The sequence below is a fragment of the Sphaeramia orbicularis genome, chromosome 7 (genome assembly GCF_902148855.1).
Source record: "Sphaeramia orbicularis chromosome 7, fSphaOr1.1, whole genome shotgun sequence".
NCBI lineage: Eukaryota > Metazoa > Chordata > Actinopteri > Kurtiformes > Apogonidae > Sphaeramia > Sphaeramia orbicularis.
Window position 1 is genome coordinate 6942626 of NC_043963.1, and position 21598 is coordinate 6964223.

At 35.4% G+C, this 21598-nt stretch overlaps 1 protein-coding gene across 1 annotated transcript in view; it reads left to right on the top strand.

Moving 5' to 3' along the window:
- Window positions 1–21598, top strand: part of LOC115423040 (FYVE, RhoGEF and PH domain-containing protein 1-like) — a 62854-nt gene extending 41256 nt beyond the window's left edge. Inside the window, 9 exon segments of the mRNA XM_030139740.1 lie at window positions 3381–3527; window positions 5906–5998; window positions 7860–7939; window positions 8034–8064; window positions 9797–9898; window positions 15557–15685; window positions 16771–16929; window positions 17105–17251; window positions 19866–21598. Coding sequence (XP_029995600.1) covers window positions 3381–3527; window positions 5906–5998; window positions 7860–7939; window positions 8034–8064; window positions 9797–9898; window positions 15557–15685; window positions 16771–16929; window positions 17105–17251; window positions 19866–20141 — 1164 coding nt within the window. The 3' untranslated portion in view covers window positions 20142–21598.

The following is a 21598-nucleotide window of genomic DNA, read 5'->3' on the forward strand; positions in this document are numbered from 1 at the left end:
GATTTGACTTAATGTGGCCCCTGAACTAAACTAAATTTGACCCCCCTGCTTTAACTTCCTTATGACTTTAACTCTAAACCCTCTGACACATGTGAAGCTGTGAGTAACGGACATGTCCTCTCTTCACACACCGTCATATGATAAATCGTTGTCAGAGCGAAGAAGCCGCCGCCGGTTTGTCATTAACCCTCACTTCATCTTTAATTACGCTGGGGCTGATTAAAGCGGTCCCAAACACACACAGCTGCGTTGGACGGCCCTTCGCTGTGCTCCGCTCACACACTTTTATCCACAGCAGCAGGAGTGCCATTAAACTTCTGCCAGTGTGTCAGAATCCTGCAGGCTCCGGTGTCTGTTTGTTTCTCAGACGTTCGCCGTTCGAGTCATGAGAAGCAGAGACGATGAGCGCCTGACTCCGCCCCCTCGCAGCGGGGTGTTTACTGTCGTCTCTAATTAACGGCGTCTGATTAAAGAGGAGCTGGGAGGGCATCGCTCCACGCTGTTTACAGGCCTCTGGCAATGTGTGGGATTCTGGGAAATTAAACCAACATCAACAAACGGCATGCAAAACAGTTTAGAATGTAATCAATTTGAGGATCAGTGCGTTTTCTTAAAAAAGTAAAAAAAAAAAAATTAGAACTGAATTTCCACAAAATCAGAAAAGTACTTTAACCTATAAGGCAGGGGTTTCCAACCTTTTTTGGCTCGTGACCCCATTTTAATATCATACTTTTTTTTTTTTTGCTAATATTAATTTGTTTTTGATCATGTAATAGTTTGCTATACTATGTTGCAAATAAAAGTTAATTTTAGACATTTAGTCTATATAATGTATTTTTATTCTGGACAGAGGCAGAGAAGCCAGGAGTAGGTTACTGCACAAATGGAGAACTTTATTTTCCTTGGTCAGGATATGTACAGTCAGTCCAGCTGTGATTTACAAGGCTGACAATTAATACTGAACAAACAAGAACTCAAACTATGAATTACACTGGGTTACAAAAAAATGTTTTTTGCAAGTTGTCTAGGTTTTTTCAACTGAATTAGGACCATTTTGCACCGCTAAATCCAAAAATGACATGTTTTTCTCAATCAGGTCAGGTTTTTTTTGCTAATTTGATTTTGAAAAATTTAGTCTTCTCACAAAATTGATTACATTTTTGTGACTTTATCAGTTGATTTTTTATATAGTTCTCACCCAAAATAGGTTTTAAGAGAAAAAAAATCATTTTCTAACAGGATTCCTGTTAGGTACAATGGTGTATTCAGCGCAGATGCAGCAGAATACGTCAGGCTTATTTTTGCAAGATCTTCTAGTCGAAGCCATTTCATTCACCTGTAATATTAAAAAAAACATTAATCATAAATTGGCAAAAGTAGAATCTTCAGAACTCGTTTATTGCAAGAAATATGAAAGAATTTTGTATCATATGATGTGAAAATACCCATAAATGTAAGCAAAATGTTAAAAAGCCAATATGTAGCATAGTTCAGAAAGTTGACCTGATTGAGCAAAATGAATGTGATTTTTGGATTCAGCACCAAAATGATCCTAAATCAGCTCAAAAAACTTAAACAATAAATTTGTTGTTGACCAGTGTTCTGGTTCTCATAATTCATGCATGAAAAGGTCATCAGTCCAGTGATTTTTTTGGTGATATTTGATCATTTCTGCATGGACCAGTGTTATGAAAGAGCTGCAGCATCTGAAACCGACCACAATGAACATTTGACGGATAAACAGAACCACAGTGCTGCAGGTTCAGAACCACAGTTTGTCATGTCTGTTATGGATTGGTATTGTCTCTGTCAACTCACCATATATTTTTTATTACTAAGTTTTTGGTTGTTTTATTTTTATCAATTACTAGAAATTTCAAGCGACCCCATTTGAATTCCAGGCGACCCCATGTGGGGTCCCGACCCCAAAGTTGAAAAACAATGTTATAAGGACTACCATTATAACAAACCACCTATATTTATTTATATATATATGTATTATGATCAGTATTTTGAAATTTATTTTATTTTTAGAATTTTAGTTTTCTAGAAGGTTTTGTACAGAAAAAAGTACAATAGCAAGAACGTTTAAAGAGGGGTGTACTTAATAAAATAGATTACAATAACAACATACAGGGAAATACAGTTTCCTAAAGAAAAGAGAATATGTGAATTAAAAAAAAAAAAAAAAGATTTACACAAAATCTGGTCGTCTTCATACTCCATTTCTCCCATATTTGATCAAATCTATCATTTTGGAGTCTGTTGTAAAATGGGATTCTCTCCATCACAGAAACTGCGAAAAAACAATTTGATGCCAGTCATTTACATTTAACCATTTTTTAGTGTATTTTGAATTTTTAAGTTAAATTCATGTATTGTCCTGTGTTTAATTAACTGATTATGTAGATGTTCATTAAAGTTCAGATTAAAGTTAATTATTATATCAGAAACAGAGTAATTATTATATCAGAAACAGAGAAAAAGTGACTTTTTCAGCAAATTTATCAATAACTTAAGTGTCTCCATCCACTGCCTTTTATCAAACTACATGTGCTTTAGTGGTGCATCATCATTTCACCATATAATTTATTATTTTGTAATTTTCCTTTTTTTTTGTTCATTTTATTTATTACTTTATTTGTTTTGGTTCAATTTACTTAAAGTGTTTTTCTTGTGTTTATTTGGTGGTTTATTTTATTCTTTTTCATTCATTTCGGTACATTTTTTTGCTTGTTCACATCATTATTTTTTATTTTATTCATTTTTGCTCATTTTATTTGTTATTTAATGTATATATAAACTAAGCCAAGTATCTCCAATCACTGTCATTTATCTAACTACATGTGCTTTAGTAGTGAATCATCATTTTACCATAAAATTTATTATTTTGTAATTTTTCTTATTGGTTTTTGTTCATTTTACTTTAGCTGTTTTTCTTTTGTTTATTTTGTTGCTTATTTTATTGTTTTTTATTCATTTTGGGACTTTTTTTTTGCTTCTTTTTCATATTATTATTTTTTATTTTATTCATTTTTGTTCATTTTATTGTTATTGAATGTATATATAAACCAAACTGTGTCTCTCCAGTCACTGTCATTTGTCATTGAATCAACGTTGTAGAAAATGACATGTTTCCATGGTAACGATGGAGCCTCTGAATGGGTCGTGAAAAGTGCAAAAACTGCATTTTAACCCAATTATTGACATGTATTGATAGGATTACTGGATCAACAGGTATTAAATGGTTTATATCAGTAGATGGTTTTGTCACCAGTGGATGTTTGGGTCTTTATGGGTTTATCATCGTTAAATATTTTCCTTTCCATCTCTGTCAAACATAACTTAACTTAATGATATTGTTTCTGTTTCTGCATCAGGAACGAATGAGGAAGTTGTTGAAGGTGTACGAGTTGTTGGGAGGAGAAGAGGACATCGTTAACCCGACTAATGAGCTCATTAAAGAAGGACACATCCTCAAACTGTCCAATAAGAACGGGACCACACAGGACAGATACCTCATCCTGGTACTGCCACCGCTCTGTTCTTTTACACCACATTATACAAATTTCCTTCGCACTTAACATGTCTCTAAGCCTTTTGTTTAGACAAGATGAGATCAAATTTAACAAAAATGAGATAAAATGAGCCCCAAATTGAAAAAAAAAAAAAAATCAACATGAAGGAAAAATGAACAGAAAATATCAACAAAATGAACAAAAATGAACAAATTCATAATAAAATGAACAAAATAGTCAACAAATAGAAGGAAATATTCAACAAATTGGACAAAAATGAATAATTTAGGTTACATTCACACAGCAGATCTTAATGCACAATTCAGATTTTTTTTGGTGAAATCTGATTTTTTTGGGTGTTCGTTCATATTACACATTGAATGTGACTTCTGTCAGTTTTGAGTATGAACTGAATGTGACCCTGAAGTGACCTGCATGTACAAAAGAGGCTCGGACATAATTAGGAATGAGGAAATACACCGTATCATGTGACATATCTGGAAGGCTGCCCCATTTTGAACTTACAAGCTATCGGTTGCTATGGGCAACAGCATAGTAACGATGTGCAGGGAAGAGCCGTATAAATCAAGATTTAAGATTTTAAAAAATGGATAAGGCGGTGGCAAAAACAAGGGGTCCCTATGGAGAGACCCTGAACACGACTGCTAAGCAAAGGTATTTGGAGAAGATCAGAAATATGAAGGATATAGACCCTACGAGCTACTGGTGTTCACCAGTGTGTGACTGGTCCTGCCACCCTGGACCGACATGCAGTTAGTTAACTATCTCGTTTTGGGCATAAGTTACTACACAGTGGAATAATTCAAAAGCCTCATGTCCCCTGACAGATGTGAACAGTTCTGCTGTGGCTGGGTTCAAGGTTTGGGGATCTACAAGAACGATGACTGTGAAAACACTGTGGTGGGGTCAAAGGTCAGCCTGTGGATAGTGTAATGTTTAGTGTATATGGAAATTGCAAATGCATTAAACTAGTCGAAAACTCAAAATAACGTAGCTCTGGGTCTCTACGTTTGCTGTGTCAATGACGGGAGTAAGTGGAAAGGTCGGATAAATGCGATCTGGCCGTTCAGATTGTGGTCGCATTTTAACCCTTTCATGCATACTGGTCACTACAGTGGACAAATCAACCAACACAGTGGACGCTTAGGCATCATCCCATACACTGCGATTCATACCATTACTATAACTTTGCCGTTCAAGATAAACTTGATCTGTAGTAACATGCTTGAGTGTAAAATAAATTGCCATTTTTTTGTTTTGTTTTGTTTTGTTTTAAACAAAAAGTTGTTTTTTTGCATATTATCCCCATGAAGTGAGTAAAAAATAGTATTAGAGTATGTTAAAATGTGAGAACACATCAGATTAGCAGCATTAAACATGTTTTTATTTCATATTTCTCACACGGTATATCAGTAAATACATGTTTCTTTGCTTCTAAAATTAAACATATGGTGTCCAGTTGAATGGACATTTTTGTAACTCCATGAAAAATACGTTAAAAAATTCAGTCACATTGTTGTTGTTTTTTTTGTTTGTTTGTTTTTTTTTGTTTTTTCATATCTAAAGATTAATAAAAACCACTTGGGGAAAACAGATCTTGATTAATGTTCTCATAATTCATGCATTAAAGGGTTAAAAAATCTGACATCTGTTCGATTCAGTACCACATTTGAAAGTGGCCCAAATCTGATCTGATGAAGATTCCATGTGGCTTGGGCTGTTCACACGAGAGCTGAAACGATTAATCGACTCAAAGTGATCCAAAAAAAATCATTCAACCACAATTCTTCTGAATCAAAGCTTTATTTCCTTCATTTCTCTGCTGTTAAACATTGGTTCCACTGTTGTGTTTCACATGGACGCTTATTGTGACGCACAAAGAAGCTTCAGTTCAAGAAAACTGCAATAGAATATTTCCCTTCAATCAATTTGAGTCGATTAATCGAATCGTGAATTTTTGCATTCACTTCAAGCACCTAATCGATTAATCGGTTTCAGCTCTAGTTCACACTGTCATAAAAGACTCTGACCTCAGTCACATAGGGGGGAAAAAATCAGATTTGGGCCACATTTGCCTGCGGTCTGAACGCAGCCATAATCAGGTTTCATTCAACAGTTTCTAGTTGTAGTGACCTCCCTTTACACTTAACAAGTCTTTAACCCAGTTTCATAAAAGCACTCAATTATGTGTTGAGGAGTTCTGCAGGTTTAGCACAGGGCCCTTGCATATTTAAGGTTGGGAATGGCTGCTGTAATGTCATTCTCTTTCCATATTTGGAGTATTTTACCTTATTCTGTCTTCAATCATATACTAATATTATATTAATATTAATGGGTACATGCTGTTTTTCTGTCTGTGTGTGTAGTTTAATGACAGGTTGCTGTACTGCGTCCCAAAGCTGCGTCTCATTGGTCAGAAATACGGGGTTCGAGCTCGCATCGACGTGGACGGGATGGAGGTGAGGATTATCTGATGACCCCGATACGTCACTAATGATAAAAAAAAAACAGGATAAAAAGGCCACATTTGACATCGAAGACAAAAAAACTGCTGGTTATACTATTGGCAGCAAGTAAGGAATCTGTCCTGAGGAAATGGTTAAAAATAGAACCACCCACCACTGATGAATGGATTGGAACTGTCTATGAGAGTTATGTTATGGAGAAGATATCTGTTTTCCTCAGAGCTGAAAAAGAAAAATTTTATAAGATCTGATCCAAATGGACTGAGTATGTAAAACCAACCAGATCTGATTTAATTTGATTGTACTTGTGCTTTGTGTGAAACTAACCCCCCTTTATGGGATGTTTTGATTGTATGAGGTGGTGCGCTCTCCTGGTCTGTTTTAATTTGTTATTGGTTCAACTGAAAATTAGTGGTCCGTAAAAGGAAATCCTGGAAGGGCAGTATAGATATAACCGCTCAAACTTTCTACATCCATCCTTTTTTATTTGAATGAAATCTTTATTTCGAACATGTCAACAGTGAAGTCAAAACAAAAATCAACCAACCAAATATTAGTTCTGGTACATACAGGGTGGGGAAGCAAAATGTACAATATTTTGAGGCAGGGATTGAAAGACAGTGTATGACCAATTAGTTTATTGAAAGTCATGAGAATTTATTTGCCACAAGAAAATGTCCATAATAGAAAATGTTTTTATTCTGTGTGTCCTCCTTCTTTCTCAATAACTGCCTTCACACGCTTCCTGAAACTTGCGCAAGTGTTCCTCAAATATTGGGGTGACAACTTCTCCCATTCTTTAATAGTATCTTCCAGACTTTCTGGTAATAGTTTTGCTCATAGTCATTCTCTTCTTTCCATTATAACCAGTCTTTATGGACACTCCAACTATTTTTGAAAATCTCCTTGGTGTGACGAGTGCATCAGCAAATCACACACTCTTTGACGTTTGCTTTCCTGATTACTCATATGGGCAAAGTTTCTGAAAAGGTATGGATAATAGTGTTAGGTATGATTATGACATCAGTATATGTTTGGTTTCAAAACAACTGACGTAGTGCCTGCTGAGAAAAAACAACTAAATGTTCATTGTAAATTTTGCTTCCCCACCCTGTAAATGATTAATAAGCAGACAAACAACAAAATAAATAAATGAATAAATAATAATAGTAAATAATTAGTAGTAGTAGTAGTAGTAGTAATAATAATAATAATAATAATAATAATAATAATAATAATAATAATAATAATAATAATAATGTAATAATAAGATGAATAAAACAAATTGAATGAAATTATACATGCTCGAAAACGAGTAGAAAGAAGAAAAAACTTATGTACTCCTACCCCCAATTTCTATTCCTTATGGTCACTACATAGCAATTATTATTGTGTATGAATATCAATATAATAATAATAATAATAATAATAAAACAATATCACACATCCTTTTTCCTATATACACGAATATGATTACAACTTATCCTACCAGATATTAATACCAGATATTAATAAAAACAAAAAACAAAAACGAAACAAACAAAAACACATATACGTGTATAATATAAATACATATAATATTCTATATTGTCCTATATAGTAGTATAGTAATAATATATTCATATAGCCATATTTAAGCTAGATATTATCAGCACATATGTGGCAAAGCCCCACTATGAAAAACAACAGGACCCCCCCCCAAGCCCTTTCCTCTTTTCTTGAGTGATTAAGGCTGTAATTAATGTATGGGATGGACATTTGCCCTTCCAAATATAAAGATAATTAGAAAAAAAGGCCTCGTTTAAAAGAGTTTCCCCTGAATTCAGCCGGTTCACTGTCACTGTTTGTGTTACAGTTGAAGGAAACCAGCAGCATCGCCGTGCCAAGGACGTTTCTGGTTTCAGGAAAGCAGAGATCTCTGGAGCTGCAGGCCAGGTACAGACAGAATGAAGGAACAGCCAGTCAAACACACAGACGTGTGTCATCTATTGACTGACTTTTTTTTGATGTTTGTTTGTGTCTTCTGCAGGACGGAGGAGGAGAAGAAGGACTGGATCCAGGTAAACAAACCCAGACAAAAATATTCAGTTTGTTTGCCGTTAACATGCTTTGAAAAATGAAATGTACGACATGATGGGCATCTAAACTGGGAAAAGAAGTCGACTACAGTTCCCAGGTTGCATTTCACCACCACATATTCATTTGAAGAGCTCCAGAACTGCTCAGCTACGATCAGAACAGAACAGAACAGAACAGAACAGAACAGAACAGTACAGTACAGAATAGAATAGAATAGAGTAGAATAGATCAGAACAGAACAGAATAGAATAGAATAGAACAGTACAGTACAGTACAGAATAGAATAGAATAGAACGGAACAGAACGAAACGAAACGGAACGGAACGGAACAGAACAGAACAGAACAGTACAGAATAGAATAGAATAGATTAGAATACAATACAATACAATAGAGTAGAATAGAATAGAATAGAATAGAATAGAATAGAATAGAATAGAAAATAATAGTACACAATAGAATAGAGTAGAGTAGAATAGAATAGAATAGAATAGAATAGAATAGAAAATAATAGTGTAGAATAGAATAGAGAAGAATAGAATAGAATAGAATAGAATAGTATACAATAGAATAGAGTAGAGTAGAATAGAATAGAATAGAATAGAGAAGAATAGAATAGAATAGAATAGAATAGAATAAAATAGAATAGAAAAGAATACAATAGAATACAATAGAAAAAATAATAGTATACAATAGAATAGAGTAGAATAGAAAAGAAAAGAATAGTATACAATAGAATAGAATAGAATAGAAAAGCATAGGATAGAAAAGAAAAGAACAGTATACAATAGAATAGAGTAGAATAGAATTGAATAGAACAGAATGAAATTTAGTAAAATAAAATAAAATAGAATAGAATCTTTATTGTCACTGTTACAGAAACAATGAAAATCAGTTAGTCGCTCTGTTCTCTTTAACAGCAGAATGTTAAATTGCAAGCAAAAAACTGTAAATAAAAGAAAGTTGTCACACAAAATTTGAAGTTATACATTGAAAAATACTGAAATATACAAAGGCCAACTCCATACCATAGAGAGAAGAAAAATACTGTATATACAGCATATAAAGGATATAAACAAGGTAAAAAAAATAATAGAATAAAATGTGTATAAGATTAAAAACGTGTCACCTGACTATGAATATTGCAGGGGATGAAAGCTGTTGTCAAAAGCCACTGCAGTTTAGACTTTTTTCCTCTAATCTCTAAGAATTTGAAATGGCAACTAGTTAAACTGTTTTTTTTTTTTTTTACGCCTCCGTCTTTTTGAGTTGAAGGCTGTTGTCCAAAAAGCACCAGAGTTTGACGTCTTTGCTTTTAGCTTCATTTTTACAAAGAGAAGAAACACTGTGGCATTTAAAGTGCTCTGATTGGTTGCTTCTCCACGGCAACAGCAGCTGATTGGTCAGAAATAAAATGACGATAATTTAAAGTAGAGATGGAACCGACTATTAGAATTGTTGCTGAGGAGATGGATTAAAGAGAGATTTAGTTGAAGTTGAATTAATGAAGAATTCAGACCCAAGCAGAGCATTTACAGTTTATTTAGACCACAGTGAAACGTTTGAAAATGAAGAATCCATTTAAAAAAGCAGAATATCACTCCTTTAAGAAAATATTCACATGTACGTCTGAGAAAAACATTTTATCTGACTGCTGTCGTTAACATATGCTTTGGTTCTATATACGGTGCATTAATGACCTGTGTGTTCTTCAGGCCATCCAGGCGACCATCCAGAGACATGAACAGACCATGGAGAGTTTCAGACACCTGAACTGCTCGCTACGAGACGACGAATCAACACCGCCACACTCCCCGGTAACACACAAACACATTTACTTCCATCACACACTGACTGACCTCCATTTCCTGGAGAATTAACCTTCTGCTAACTTTAAAGCAGCTCCTATCCCTCCAATTTAATGACTTTTTCCCTGTAAGGACGATAGAAACAGGGTGTTGGCTAGGCTAGTAAACATGAGGAGCTGAGCCAAGATTCTACCCCATCAGAAAACCTGTTAAAAATGTACGATATGTAGTAAATATGTGAATATTCCTGTAATCTGAAGATCTCAAATGAGCAAAATGTGGATTGGATCCAGTTGGGCAAATTACTTTAAAAAAGTAATTAATTATAGTTATTAGTTACTTTCCAAAAAAAATAATTGAATTAGTAATGAAATTACTCCTTCATAAATGTAATTAGTTACCAGGGAAAGTAATTATTGCGTTTGTTGAGCCGCATTATGTAATAAAAGTTCAAAATGTAAATGTAATAAGAATGTCACGTCATCTTGTAATAAAGCCGCATTATGTAATAAACTGACGCATTTTGGAATAAACTACATCAATGCATTATATAGTAAATTTTTTCGCATTATGTTGTAAGTTATTACAATTTGAGAAATTTATTACAAAATGCACTTGACACATTTTTATTTTCAGGAAAATGTAATGTGCTAAATTAATCTTTAAACCATGTGGTTAAAGGTCTGATTCCATTACCTGGAGCTCCTGTGACTAATTTCTTCTAAATTGCTCTGAAATTATATTAATTTGGATTGTTATTACATAATGAACCATGTTATTACATTTTTTTTTTTAAATAAAAATGTGTCAATTGCATTTTGTAATAAATTTCTCAAATTGTAATAACTTACTACATAATGTGAAAAAATTTACTATATAATGCGTTGATGTAGTTTATTACAAAAAAATCTCTACTCTCTCTCTTTAACCCCAACTGGTCCAGGCAGACGGCCATCCTCCAGGAGTCTGGGTCTGCTCCAGGTTTCTGCCTGTTAAAGGGAAGTTTTTCCTCGCCACTGTCACCAGTCACAAGTGTTTGCTCCTGGAGGATTCTGTTGGGTTTCTGTAGAATTGACTTAGAGTCTGGTTTTGACCAACTCTATATATAAAATGTCAAGAGATAACTTTTTTGTGATCTGGCGCTATATAAATAAAATTTGATTGATTGAGTGATTTAATTGGTTTTCCCCTGTAAGTCGCTTTGGAAAAAAGCGTCTGCCAAATGCGTAAACATAAACATAAACATAAAATGTGTCAGTTTATTACATAATGCGGCTTTATTACAAGATGACGTGACATTCTTATTATTACATTTTGAACTTTTATTACATAATGGGAATTTATTACATAATGCGGCTCAACAGTGTTACTTTTTAAAAAACTTTCAAATATGTAAAAGGAAACTGATTTTTGTGCATGTTTCACGGGTCAGTTCCAGAGTAGAACAGCAGACAGGTACTGAGTACCATGACTGTGGTGAGGCTGGGGTCCACCAGGGTCCACCAGGGCCCGGCTGGGGTCCACCAGGGCCCGGCTTTTCCACCACATAAGTGCATATCTGCATTTATAGGTAGAAGATGCTCCTCCAGTTAATCCCACATCTCCACTTTTTCCTGGATCCAGCGGTAAATGTCTCCAGTCCGGTCAGTCGGACTCTCACTGATAACTCCTCCCCTAAATTAGCTGAGCACATAGATGCGTTCAGGTGCATGTGCTGTGCTGCGGACAGCTCATACTTGGACATGTCATTAGTCACTCAGGTGAAGGCGGTGTGGACAACTCAGACTCATGGACACACAGGTGAAGCATGAAGGCAGTGTGGGTGATTTGAATAGAAAAACGAACGGCTCACAACGAATCGGTTCTTATCGTTCCCTGAAAAGAGCCGTTCAAAAGACTCGACTCATCTGTGAACGTCACACGTCTGGTGCCTGGCTGAGCGAGCCAGGATGGATAACAGCTGTTAGATATCAGTGCAGAGTAACGCTCCACATTTCACTGCCGGTAACGGTAACGGCGTCGTAACGTTTCTAATAGTAATTAATTAGATTACCTGTTACTGGAAAACAATAACGACATTAGTAACACTGATATTTTTAACGCTGTTATTCCCAACACTGATTAGATTCAGTATCTACTACTCTTCTATCTGATGAAAAGTTACACCTGTTTAATATGAAGTATAATTCCCAGCGCAAAGACACAGGTTGTAAAACAGAGACAATAATGTCCGCCTTTGCCCTCCCCTCATCCAGTGATCCCAGATCCTCTAAAGCACGGCTGTCAAACTCATGTTAGTTCAGTTCCACATTCAGCTATATTTGATCTGAAATGGGCCGAACCAGTAAAATAATAACATAATAATATAGAAATAATGTCAACTCCAAACTTTTCTCTGTGTTTTAGAGCAAAAAAAGTTAATTTACATGATGAAAAGGTTTACATCTACAAACTATCCTTTCAAACAATGTGAATAACATGAACCAACTGAAAAAAAAAAGTGTAATTTTAACAATATTCTGCCTCAGTTTATCATTTACACATGTGCATTATAACTTACAGATCACAGTGGATCTACAAATACACAAAACATTTAGTAACAAGCAGAATGTTGCTAAAATTGTACTTACTTCTCTTAAAGACATTTCAGGTTATTTGCATTTTTTTGCAAAATTATACTTTGTTGTAGTGTGAATACATGAAAATATTTACATTTACAAAGAGAGACATTTGGAGTTGTCAATATTTCTATGTTATTATGATAGTATTTGACTGGTCCTGTCCACTTGAGATTGAACTGGTCTGAATGTGGAACCTGAACTAAAAGGATTGTTCATATCTTAGTGTAATTTTTGCATTTCACAAATTCATCCCAAGGGCCGGACTGGACCCTTTAGCGGGCCAGATTTGGCCCCCAGGCCGCATGTTTGACACCTGTGCTCTAAAGAAAAAGAAAAAAACAAAATACAAAAGACTAAATATTGTGATAAAGAAGGAATAGACCACATTGACATATTTTATTATTTAGCAGAGGACTGGGGGGGGGGTTTCGTGGGTTCACCCTATCTGTCTTAAGCCTGGTTCTATGATATAATCCCCCTGTAAACACGATAAACACCAGTTTCCTGTCTGATTACTGTGTGCTCGATGTGCAGGCGTATCTGATGTTTACACCGTTCCTCTAAATGTTAACCTAACATTAAATTAATGTGACTGTTGAAAATGAGGCCACTCTGGTTTGTAGTGGGCTAAGTGCGAGTAAATGCCAGCGTCGTGTTGTGGATTTGGATGAGAGTCATTGCTTTGGTTTTGATGTTTGGCCATGTAGTAATGTTTGTGTGGCGTTTCCCACTGAGACTGAGCCTATTTACTACAGACTGAAACAGTTCTGTATGTGATGCTTCATAGGGGAAACGAAATTCTGAAATTCTGCTTCTCATTTTAATCATTTATTTTTACCTCCGCCAAGGAGGTTATGTTTTTGTCCGGGTTTGTTTGTCTGTTTGTTTGTTTGTTTGTCTGTCCGTTAGTGTGCAACATAACTCAAAAAGTTATGGACAGATTTGGATGAAATTTTCAGGGTTTGTTGGAAATGGGATAAGGAAGAAATGATTACATTTTGGTGGTGATCGGGGGTGGGGGGGCCCACGGGGGGGGGCCACTGATCAGCCTTGGCGGAGGTCTGCGCTCTCCGAGTGCTTCTAGTTTATCATGAATTTATGTGCATTCTACTTTTAATTCTATATTTTTTACTATCTTGATCTGTTGTTCCTTTTCTCTATGTAAAGCATGATAAATTGACTGTGATTTTTCTGTCTGAACTATTAACTATATTTGATTATTTTACTACAAACAGACCAAACTCAATAATTCCAGTTTCTGTGTTGTTGTTCTAGATCAGGGGTGTCAGACTCATTTTAGTTCAGGGGCCATGTCCTCCCAATATGATCTGAAGTGGGCCGGACCAGTAAGTTAATAACATAATAATATATAAGTAATGCCAACTCCAAACATTTCAATATGTTTTATAGTGAATAAAGTAAAATTACATTATGGAGACATTTACATCTATAAACTGTCCTTTTAAAAATGTGAATAACATGAACAACCATGAAAAAACTGACATTTATTAAGAAAAATAAGTGCAATTTTAACTCTGTTCTGCCTCTGTGTATCATTTGTACATGTGCATTACAACTTACAGATCACAATGGATCTGCAAATACACAAAATATTTTAGTAAATGGCAGAATATTAGTAAAATTACACTTACTTCTCTTAAGACATTTCTAGTTTTTCATATTTTTTGTGAGAGGCTAGTTCGTAAATGTACACATTTTCATCGAATTACACTTTTTTTTACACTAAAACAAAAAGGAAAAATTTGGAATTGTCATTTTTTGTAGGTTTTTATGATAGTATTTTACTGATCTGACCCACTTGAGACTAAAGTAGGGCTTTATATGGTCCCTAAAGTAAAAGGATTGACTGTTAGTATCTTGAGTGTAATTTTTGTATTTCACAAATTCATCCAAGGGGCCAGACTGGACCCTTGGGCAGGACAGATTTTGCCCCCGGGCCGCATGTTTGACACCTGTGTTCTAGACCATAATTCCTCTCAGGGCCATGCCCAGTATATATTGCTCACAAAACATAATGTCATTTCGCTGTTTCAAGTTATATAAATGCAAATAATTGTTATAATTTCACTACTACCCTGTTGTTCAACATCTGAAAAGAAAATGGAGTGAAAATCTCATTAAATTTAGTGATAAGTAAAAAAAAAAAGTAAAAATAAAATAAACTAAAAAATATATAATTAAAAGAAAGTAGAAAGCACACAAATTCATGATAAAAGATAAATGATTAAAATCATTAAAACGCGGGATGAATTAGTGAAATACAAAAATTAAACTGAAGACATTGACAGTCAAAGATGTTCAAATAATTTTAGGTCAGTTCGATCTAAGTGGGTCAGACCAGTAAAATACTATCGTAATAAACTATAAATAATGAAAACCACAATTTTTTCTCTTTTTTTTTATTGTAAAAAAAGGAAAATTACACAAAAATGTTTATATTTACAGACTAGTCTTTTACAAAAAAATGTGAACCTGAACAAATATGAACAACCTGAAATGTCTTAAGAGAATTAAGTGTAATTGCACTAATATTCTGCCTGTTATTAAATCTTTTGTATATTTGTAGATCCACTGTGATCTGTAAGTTGTAATGAACATGAGAAAATGAGAAGCTGAGGCCAAATAATGGCATAAATTGATAAAAATTGCACTTTTTTTCTTAATAAGTTTCATTTTTTTCATGGTTGTTCATGTTTTTCACATTTTTTTAAGGATAGTTTGTTGATGTAATCATTTTGATAATCTAATTTTACTTTTTTCCACTCTAAAACATAGAAGTTAGACATACAAATTTTGGAATAGGTATTATTTATATATTATTATGTTATTATTTTAATGATCATTTTGGGCTGTGTTTGGCCCCTGAACTAATATGAGTTTGACACCCCTGCCCTAAAGGTTTATCCACCTTTCTGAAATGTGGATGGGATGCTTATATCCGAACACTTACATGGATACTTGAGTTTGTATTCACGTGGATGCATCGGTAACACACTCCTGTTCTTGTCTTACCCTGAACTGTCAGAGCTGTGTGGAACTGGGGAAACGAGCTCCCACTCCCATCAGAGAGAAGGAGGTCACTCTGTGTATGAAATGTCAGGAGCCCTTTAACTCCATCACTAAGAGAAGACACCACTGTAAAGCCTGTGGACACGTACGTATGCTTTTCAACACACACAAGAACTTATCTTATCTTATCTTATCTTATCTTATCTTATCTTATCTGATCTGATCTCATCTGATCTGATCTGATCTGATCTGATCTGAACCATTAACTCCTAACCAGTAACTCCTGAACCATTTACACTATTGACAAAATCCAAATGTCATCTGAAACCTGGGATTCATTTCTTTCTATTGGTCTATAACACATTAGAGTAGAGGCCTGCACTGGTTGAAGGGGAGGGGTGGAAGTGGGCGGATCAGAGAGCAGTAGAGTGCAGTCGGTGAGAGAGAGATGGAAGATTTGTATTAATTTTATCAGCCTTTTAGCCAGGTTTTAGCAGTATTTTGTGGTGAGTTGTTGTAAATAATTGTATGTAATAGTGATAGTGCTGTTTTGGAGTGTTCTGCTAGTGTGTGTTTTGCTTGATTTTTGTCGAGTTCCACTGTTTTTGTTTATTTTTTCAGTGCCTTTTTTCAATTTTTCAATTATCTGTATTTTTGCTGTATATTATGTAGCTTTATAATATTATATAAGTGTGTGTGTGTGTGTATAGAGAGCTAGCCAGGGCAGAAAGAGATGCAGTGTCTGTAGGAGAAGCAGATGATGGATGTTTTTGTCAGTGAAATGAGGGGCTGTGTCTACAACTACACAGAAAGTGAACACAGATTATCACACAGGATCCAAATGACTAGAAATAATAAAAAATAAGAAGCTGGAACATGGACACAGAATAATCTTGACAAAAAAATAGTTGAAAGTTTATTTCTATAATTTTCATTTCATTTTCATAAGTTTCATTACCGTTGTTTTTCATAAATGTGTGTTTGTGTGATTTTTTTTATTTCTTATTTTTTACTCTAACATACTGATTTATTACATATAATAATGATAATCAGTGCCCACATATTGAAAATTAAGAAAAAAGGTTCAGAAGAACGGGCAAAAAAAACCCAAAACATTTTCTGACAGTTTTAGTGCAAAAACAACATGCCTGTTATGATGGTAGTCTTCAGAGGGTTAACATGTTTACACTGACACACATGGAACAATAACTGTCATCTGTGATTCACCAGGTGGTTTGTGGGAAATGTTCCGAGTTTCGCGCTCGGCTTTCGTACGACAACAACCGAACAAACCGTGTGTGTGTGGACTGCTACGCTACACTGGTGGGTGTGTCGCCTTCACCTGCTGCTCTGACCAGCAGCACCCAGAGGAGGCGCTCTATCCTGGAGGTTAGTGTCGCATCACTGTCACGTCGCATCTCAGATTTAAGGAGGATTTAAGGAACTATGGCAGTATCACTTGTACACTATGTGAAATGTTATGAAAATATGAAGGACGGACCGCAGAAGGTCGACTCTGTCAGAAATCTCACTCTTTCTGTCTCGTTTCCTGTGGTTACCATAGAAACAGGCCTCCCTGGCAGCAGAGAACAGTGTGATTTGTAGTTTTCTTCACCACATGGAGAAAGGAGGGGGGCGGGGCTGGCAGAAGGCCTGGTTCGTGGTCCCTGAGAACGAACCCCTGGTGCTTTACATCTACGGAGCTCCACAGGTACGAAACCCCATAATTTAAGGAACACTCCCACATTTAAATACATTCACTAAGAGTCAGATGACAGGATGAACGCCAGGTTTACATCTGTGAAATGTGTGTCAAATTATTTATCGCCCGTTGGCAGTTGCCAGGCAACCCTCAGAGAAGTTACTGCAGTGAGAGTTGACTGTTAGGGCATCAGATAATTCTTGGATGACTGCTGGAGTGTATTAATTTTCCAGAATACAAAAGATGGGAGTGATGCTTCATATTACATCACCATAGACCTGTTAGATCTGCAGCTTTCACACTGGTTTAAGTAGCGGCTACATGCCAGTTTAGACTGTTCTAGGATTCTAAATTAAATAGAATTACCTTCAACACGTAAAAATATCACCCACTATGTCACAGGTGTCAAACATGCGGCCTGGGGGCCAAATTCGGCCCGCTAAAGGGTTCAGTCTGGCCCGCAGGATGAATTTGTTTAAGGCAAAAAATACACTGAAGATATTAAACAATCAATGCTGTCAAAAACTCAGAAAAACTCAAAATACTCAAAAAAACTCAAAAAAATTCAGGTTCCACATACACACTCATATAGACAAATTAGATTTCCAGTGGGTCAGACCAGTAAAATATTATCATAATAACCTATAATAATGACGACCCCACATTTTCTCTTTGTTTTTTTGGTGTAAAAAAGTAAAATTACATGAAATGTTTACATTACCACACTGTACTTTTATAAAAAAAATGTGAATAACCTGAACAAATATGAACAAATGGAAATGTCTTAAGAAAAGTAAATGCAATTTTACAGATATTCTGCCTTTCACTAACTATTGTAATGCAAGTTGTAATGTACATGTGTAAATGATGAACTGATAAACCGAGCCCTAATATTGTTAAAATTGCACTTGTTTTTCTTAAGACAATTCAAGTTGTTCATTTTATTTAGATTTTTAAGGAAACTTTGTAGATGTAAACCTGATCATAATATAATTTTACTTTTTTCACTGTTATTATTTTATGGTCCGGCCCACTTGAGATCAAATTGGGCTGAATGTGGAACTGAACTAAAATGAGTTCAACACCCCTGCACTATGTCAACACTGTAAGAATGGTATGTGGCATAATAAGGATAAAGTGAGTTTTAACCCTATAAAACCACTTGTATCATATTTGCTACGCCAGGTTCTGAGACCTTTATCTTCTTAACAAAATCAATGCTTTCCTTAAAAACTTGTTGTATATGACCAGATATGTGTTTTCTATCCCCTGGTGAATTATCATCCAACTACAGCCAGTGGAAAGGCTTTATTTTACCCTTTTCAGTATGGTCACTAACATTAAATCATCCAACACACATTTTGTCGGAAAGTCTTTGGTCATTTTCAAAAAGTTACGTTAAGAAGAACAATCATATTGTTGAAAACTGAAAAATATTGAAAAATATTCAGGGTGAATGAAAGTGAGAAAGGGGGGGGACTGAGGGGGAAAATAATAATTGTTGTAATAATAATAATGATAATAACAACACAAAAAATGTATATATAATACCAATAATGTAATTCGCTAGTAGTATTGTAGCAGCGGTAGCGGCGGAGGCAGGCACAATCCAACAATGGGGTAAATAATTTAATATTTGTAATAATGTATTTGTATCAATTACTATCAGTTTGAATTTATATGAATTAATTTAAATTAATATGGCTATGGCGGGGCGGGGGGGGGGTTGGAGCCCATTTGAGATTATACTGGGGTAATGTGGCCCCTGAACTAAAATGAGTTTGACAGCCCTGTACGAGAGTAAACCATATTCTTAAGCAGTGGTTTCCAACCTTTGTTTGACTCTGACCCCATTTTAACATCACAAATTTCAGGTGACCCCAGACATTCAAAACATAGACATTTTATTTGCTAAAATTAATTTGTTTTTGATCATGTAATAGTTTGCTATACTATGTTACAATTAAACTATAAGTTAGACAACATTTAGACTACATAATGTAATTTTTATTAGTAAGTTTTAATTTTAATTTTTTTAAAATAAATTATTAGAAATTTCTGGCGACCCCAGACATTCAAAACGGAGACATTTTATTGCTAAAAGTTATTTGTTTTTGATCATGTAATGGGTTTGCTATAATATGTTGCAAATAAACATAAATTTTAGGCAACATTTAGACTACATAATGTAAATTTTTATTAGTAAGTTTTAATTTTTAATTTTTTTACAATAAATTATTAGAAATTTTGCGCGACCCCAGACATTCAAAACGGAGACATTTTATTTGGTAAAATTAATTTGTTTTTGATTGTGTAATAGTTTGCTTTAATATGTTGCGAATAAACATAAATTTTAGGCAACATTCAGGCTATATAATGTCAATTTTTATTAGTAAGTTTTAATTTTTATCAATTACTGGAAATTTCAGGCGACCCCATTTGAATTCCAGGTGACCCCACGTGGGGTCCCGACCCCAAGCTTGAAAATCACTCTTAAAGGTTCAACATGTAATATTTCCATGTATTTGTGTGACGTTTGTGTCGTTGCTAACTGGACCCTACTTTTCCGGACAGTCATGTTATGTCGTCAGTTTACATGGCGTTCATTTTGTTTCCCCTTTAGGACGTGAAGGCGCAGCGCAGCATCCCTCTGATTGGCTTCGAGGTTTCCCTTCCGGAGTCATGTGACCGTCTGGAGCGACGTAACGCCTTCAAGATCTCCCAAAGTCACCTGACGTTGTACTTCAGTGCCGAGGTGGAGGAGCTACAGCGGCGCTGGATGGACGTCCTATCACGTGCCGGCAGGGGGGAGGAGCTCCAGTTCCACCATTCAATAGTGGAGAGCGTGGAAGAGGAAGGGGAGGAGCTAGCTGCAGCAGCAGAGGGGGAGAACACGTGATTCTATTGGACGAGGAATGATGATGCTGAAGAGGGCGGGGTCTTTAAAGATTAACACACAAACACAAACACACATATACACACACACACACACAATCTGAGCTCTCTGTGTATTTAACTTTGGTGGTTCGTCTGCATGATTTCTCCAAGATGGCTTCTCTATTTCTCTCATATCACCTGACTTTATGACAGTGAGGTGGGCGGAGCTTCAGATATATCTTCTCACTGTAAAATCTTAGTAAAGTTTAGTTTTTAGCAGAAACACTACATTACCCATGAGCCTCAGCATCTGTTGCCAGTGAGATAACTCCACCCAGACATCAGAGTTTGTATCATATTCAGAAAATTAAATCATATGTTAGAGTTTAAAGTGTAACTTCACTGTGCCATGATCCGCCCAGCGACAGATTTTGAAGCTCCCTGATTGGCTGCTTCCCTTAATATAGTCAAATATAAAGTAAGAAAAGTAACAATTTATTTATGTGGAACTTTTAAGAACAAAAGTTACATAAAAATCTGCCCGGTGACAGATTTTGAAGCTCTTTTATTGGTTTTGTCCTGTAACACAGTCAAATATGAAGTATTAAAGTAACAATTTATTTATGTGGGACGTTAATGACCAAAATGTAAAGAGTAATCTGCCCGGTGACAGGTTTTGAAGCTATCTGATTGGCTGTTTCCTGTAATACAGTCAGATATAAAGTAAGAAAGACAATGTATTTATGTAGGACTTTTCAGAACAAAGGTTACAGAGTGCTTCACATTAAAAGCACAAACAAATGTAAAAACCAAATGGAATTTATTACAAAATATAATCACATACATATAGTATATATATATATATACATACACACATGCACGCACACACACACACACACACACACAATTTAATCCAAACTAAAGCAAAACTCTGCTGCTGCTGGATTCAAGAAGAGATTAAAGAAGAAGAGATTCTCCCCCGTTTTTCAAAGATTTTCTGAGCTGAAATGAAAGATTATGGAATGATCTGTCAGACCCAGACGGAGAAAGTTCTGAGACTTAAAAAAAAAAAAAAATGAAAGAAGAAGAAACAGGCTTATCTGTCCTTGTGCACTTCAGACATTTAAAACCCAGACTAACCCCCCACCCTCACCCCCTCCCCAGACCCCCACCCTCCTCCTCCTAGTCCTGCTGTCTCACCTCCAAACCCACCCATCTCATCATCTGTCTGGAGGTAAACTCCATTACCCAGCAGCCTGCGAGGTAAAGGCGCTCTGCCCTCTGCTGGTGGAAGGAGATACTGCAGGTTTCACAAAACAAACCGTCAGTAACTAAATAAACGTCAGTTAATCTGTCAGTTTCTGAATCATCACTTCCTTAAACAACTAAGACATTATTACTTTCTTCAGTCTGACCAAAAAAAAAAAAAAAAAACAGAATTAAAATTACTAAGAAATTTGAAAGTGAAAAGCAGGAAAA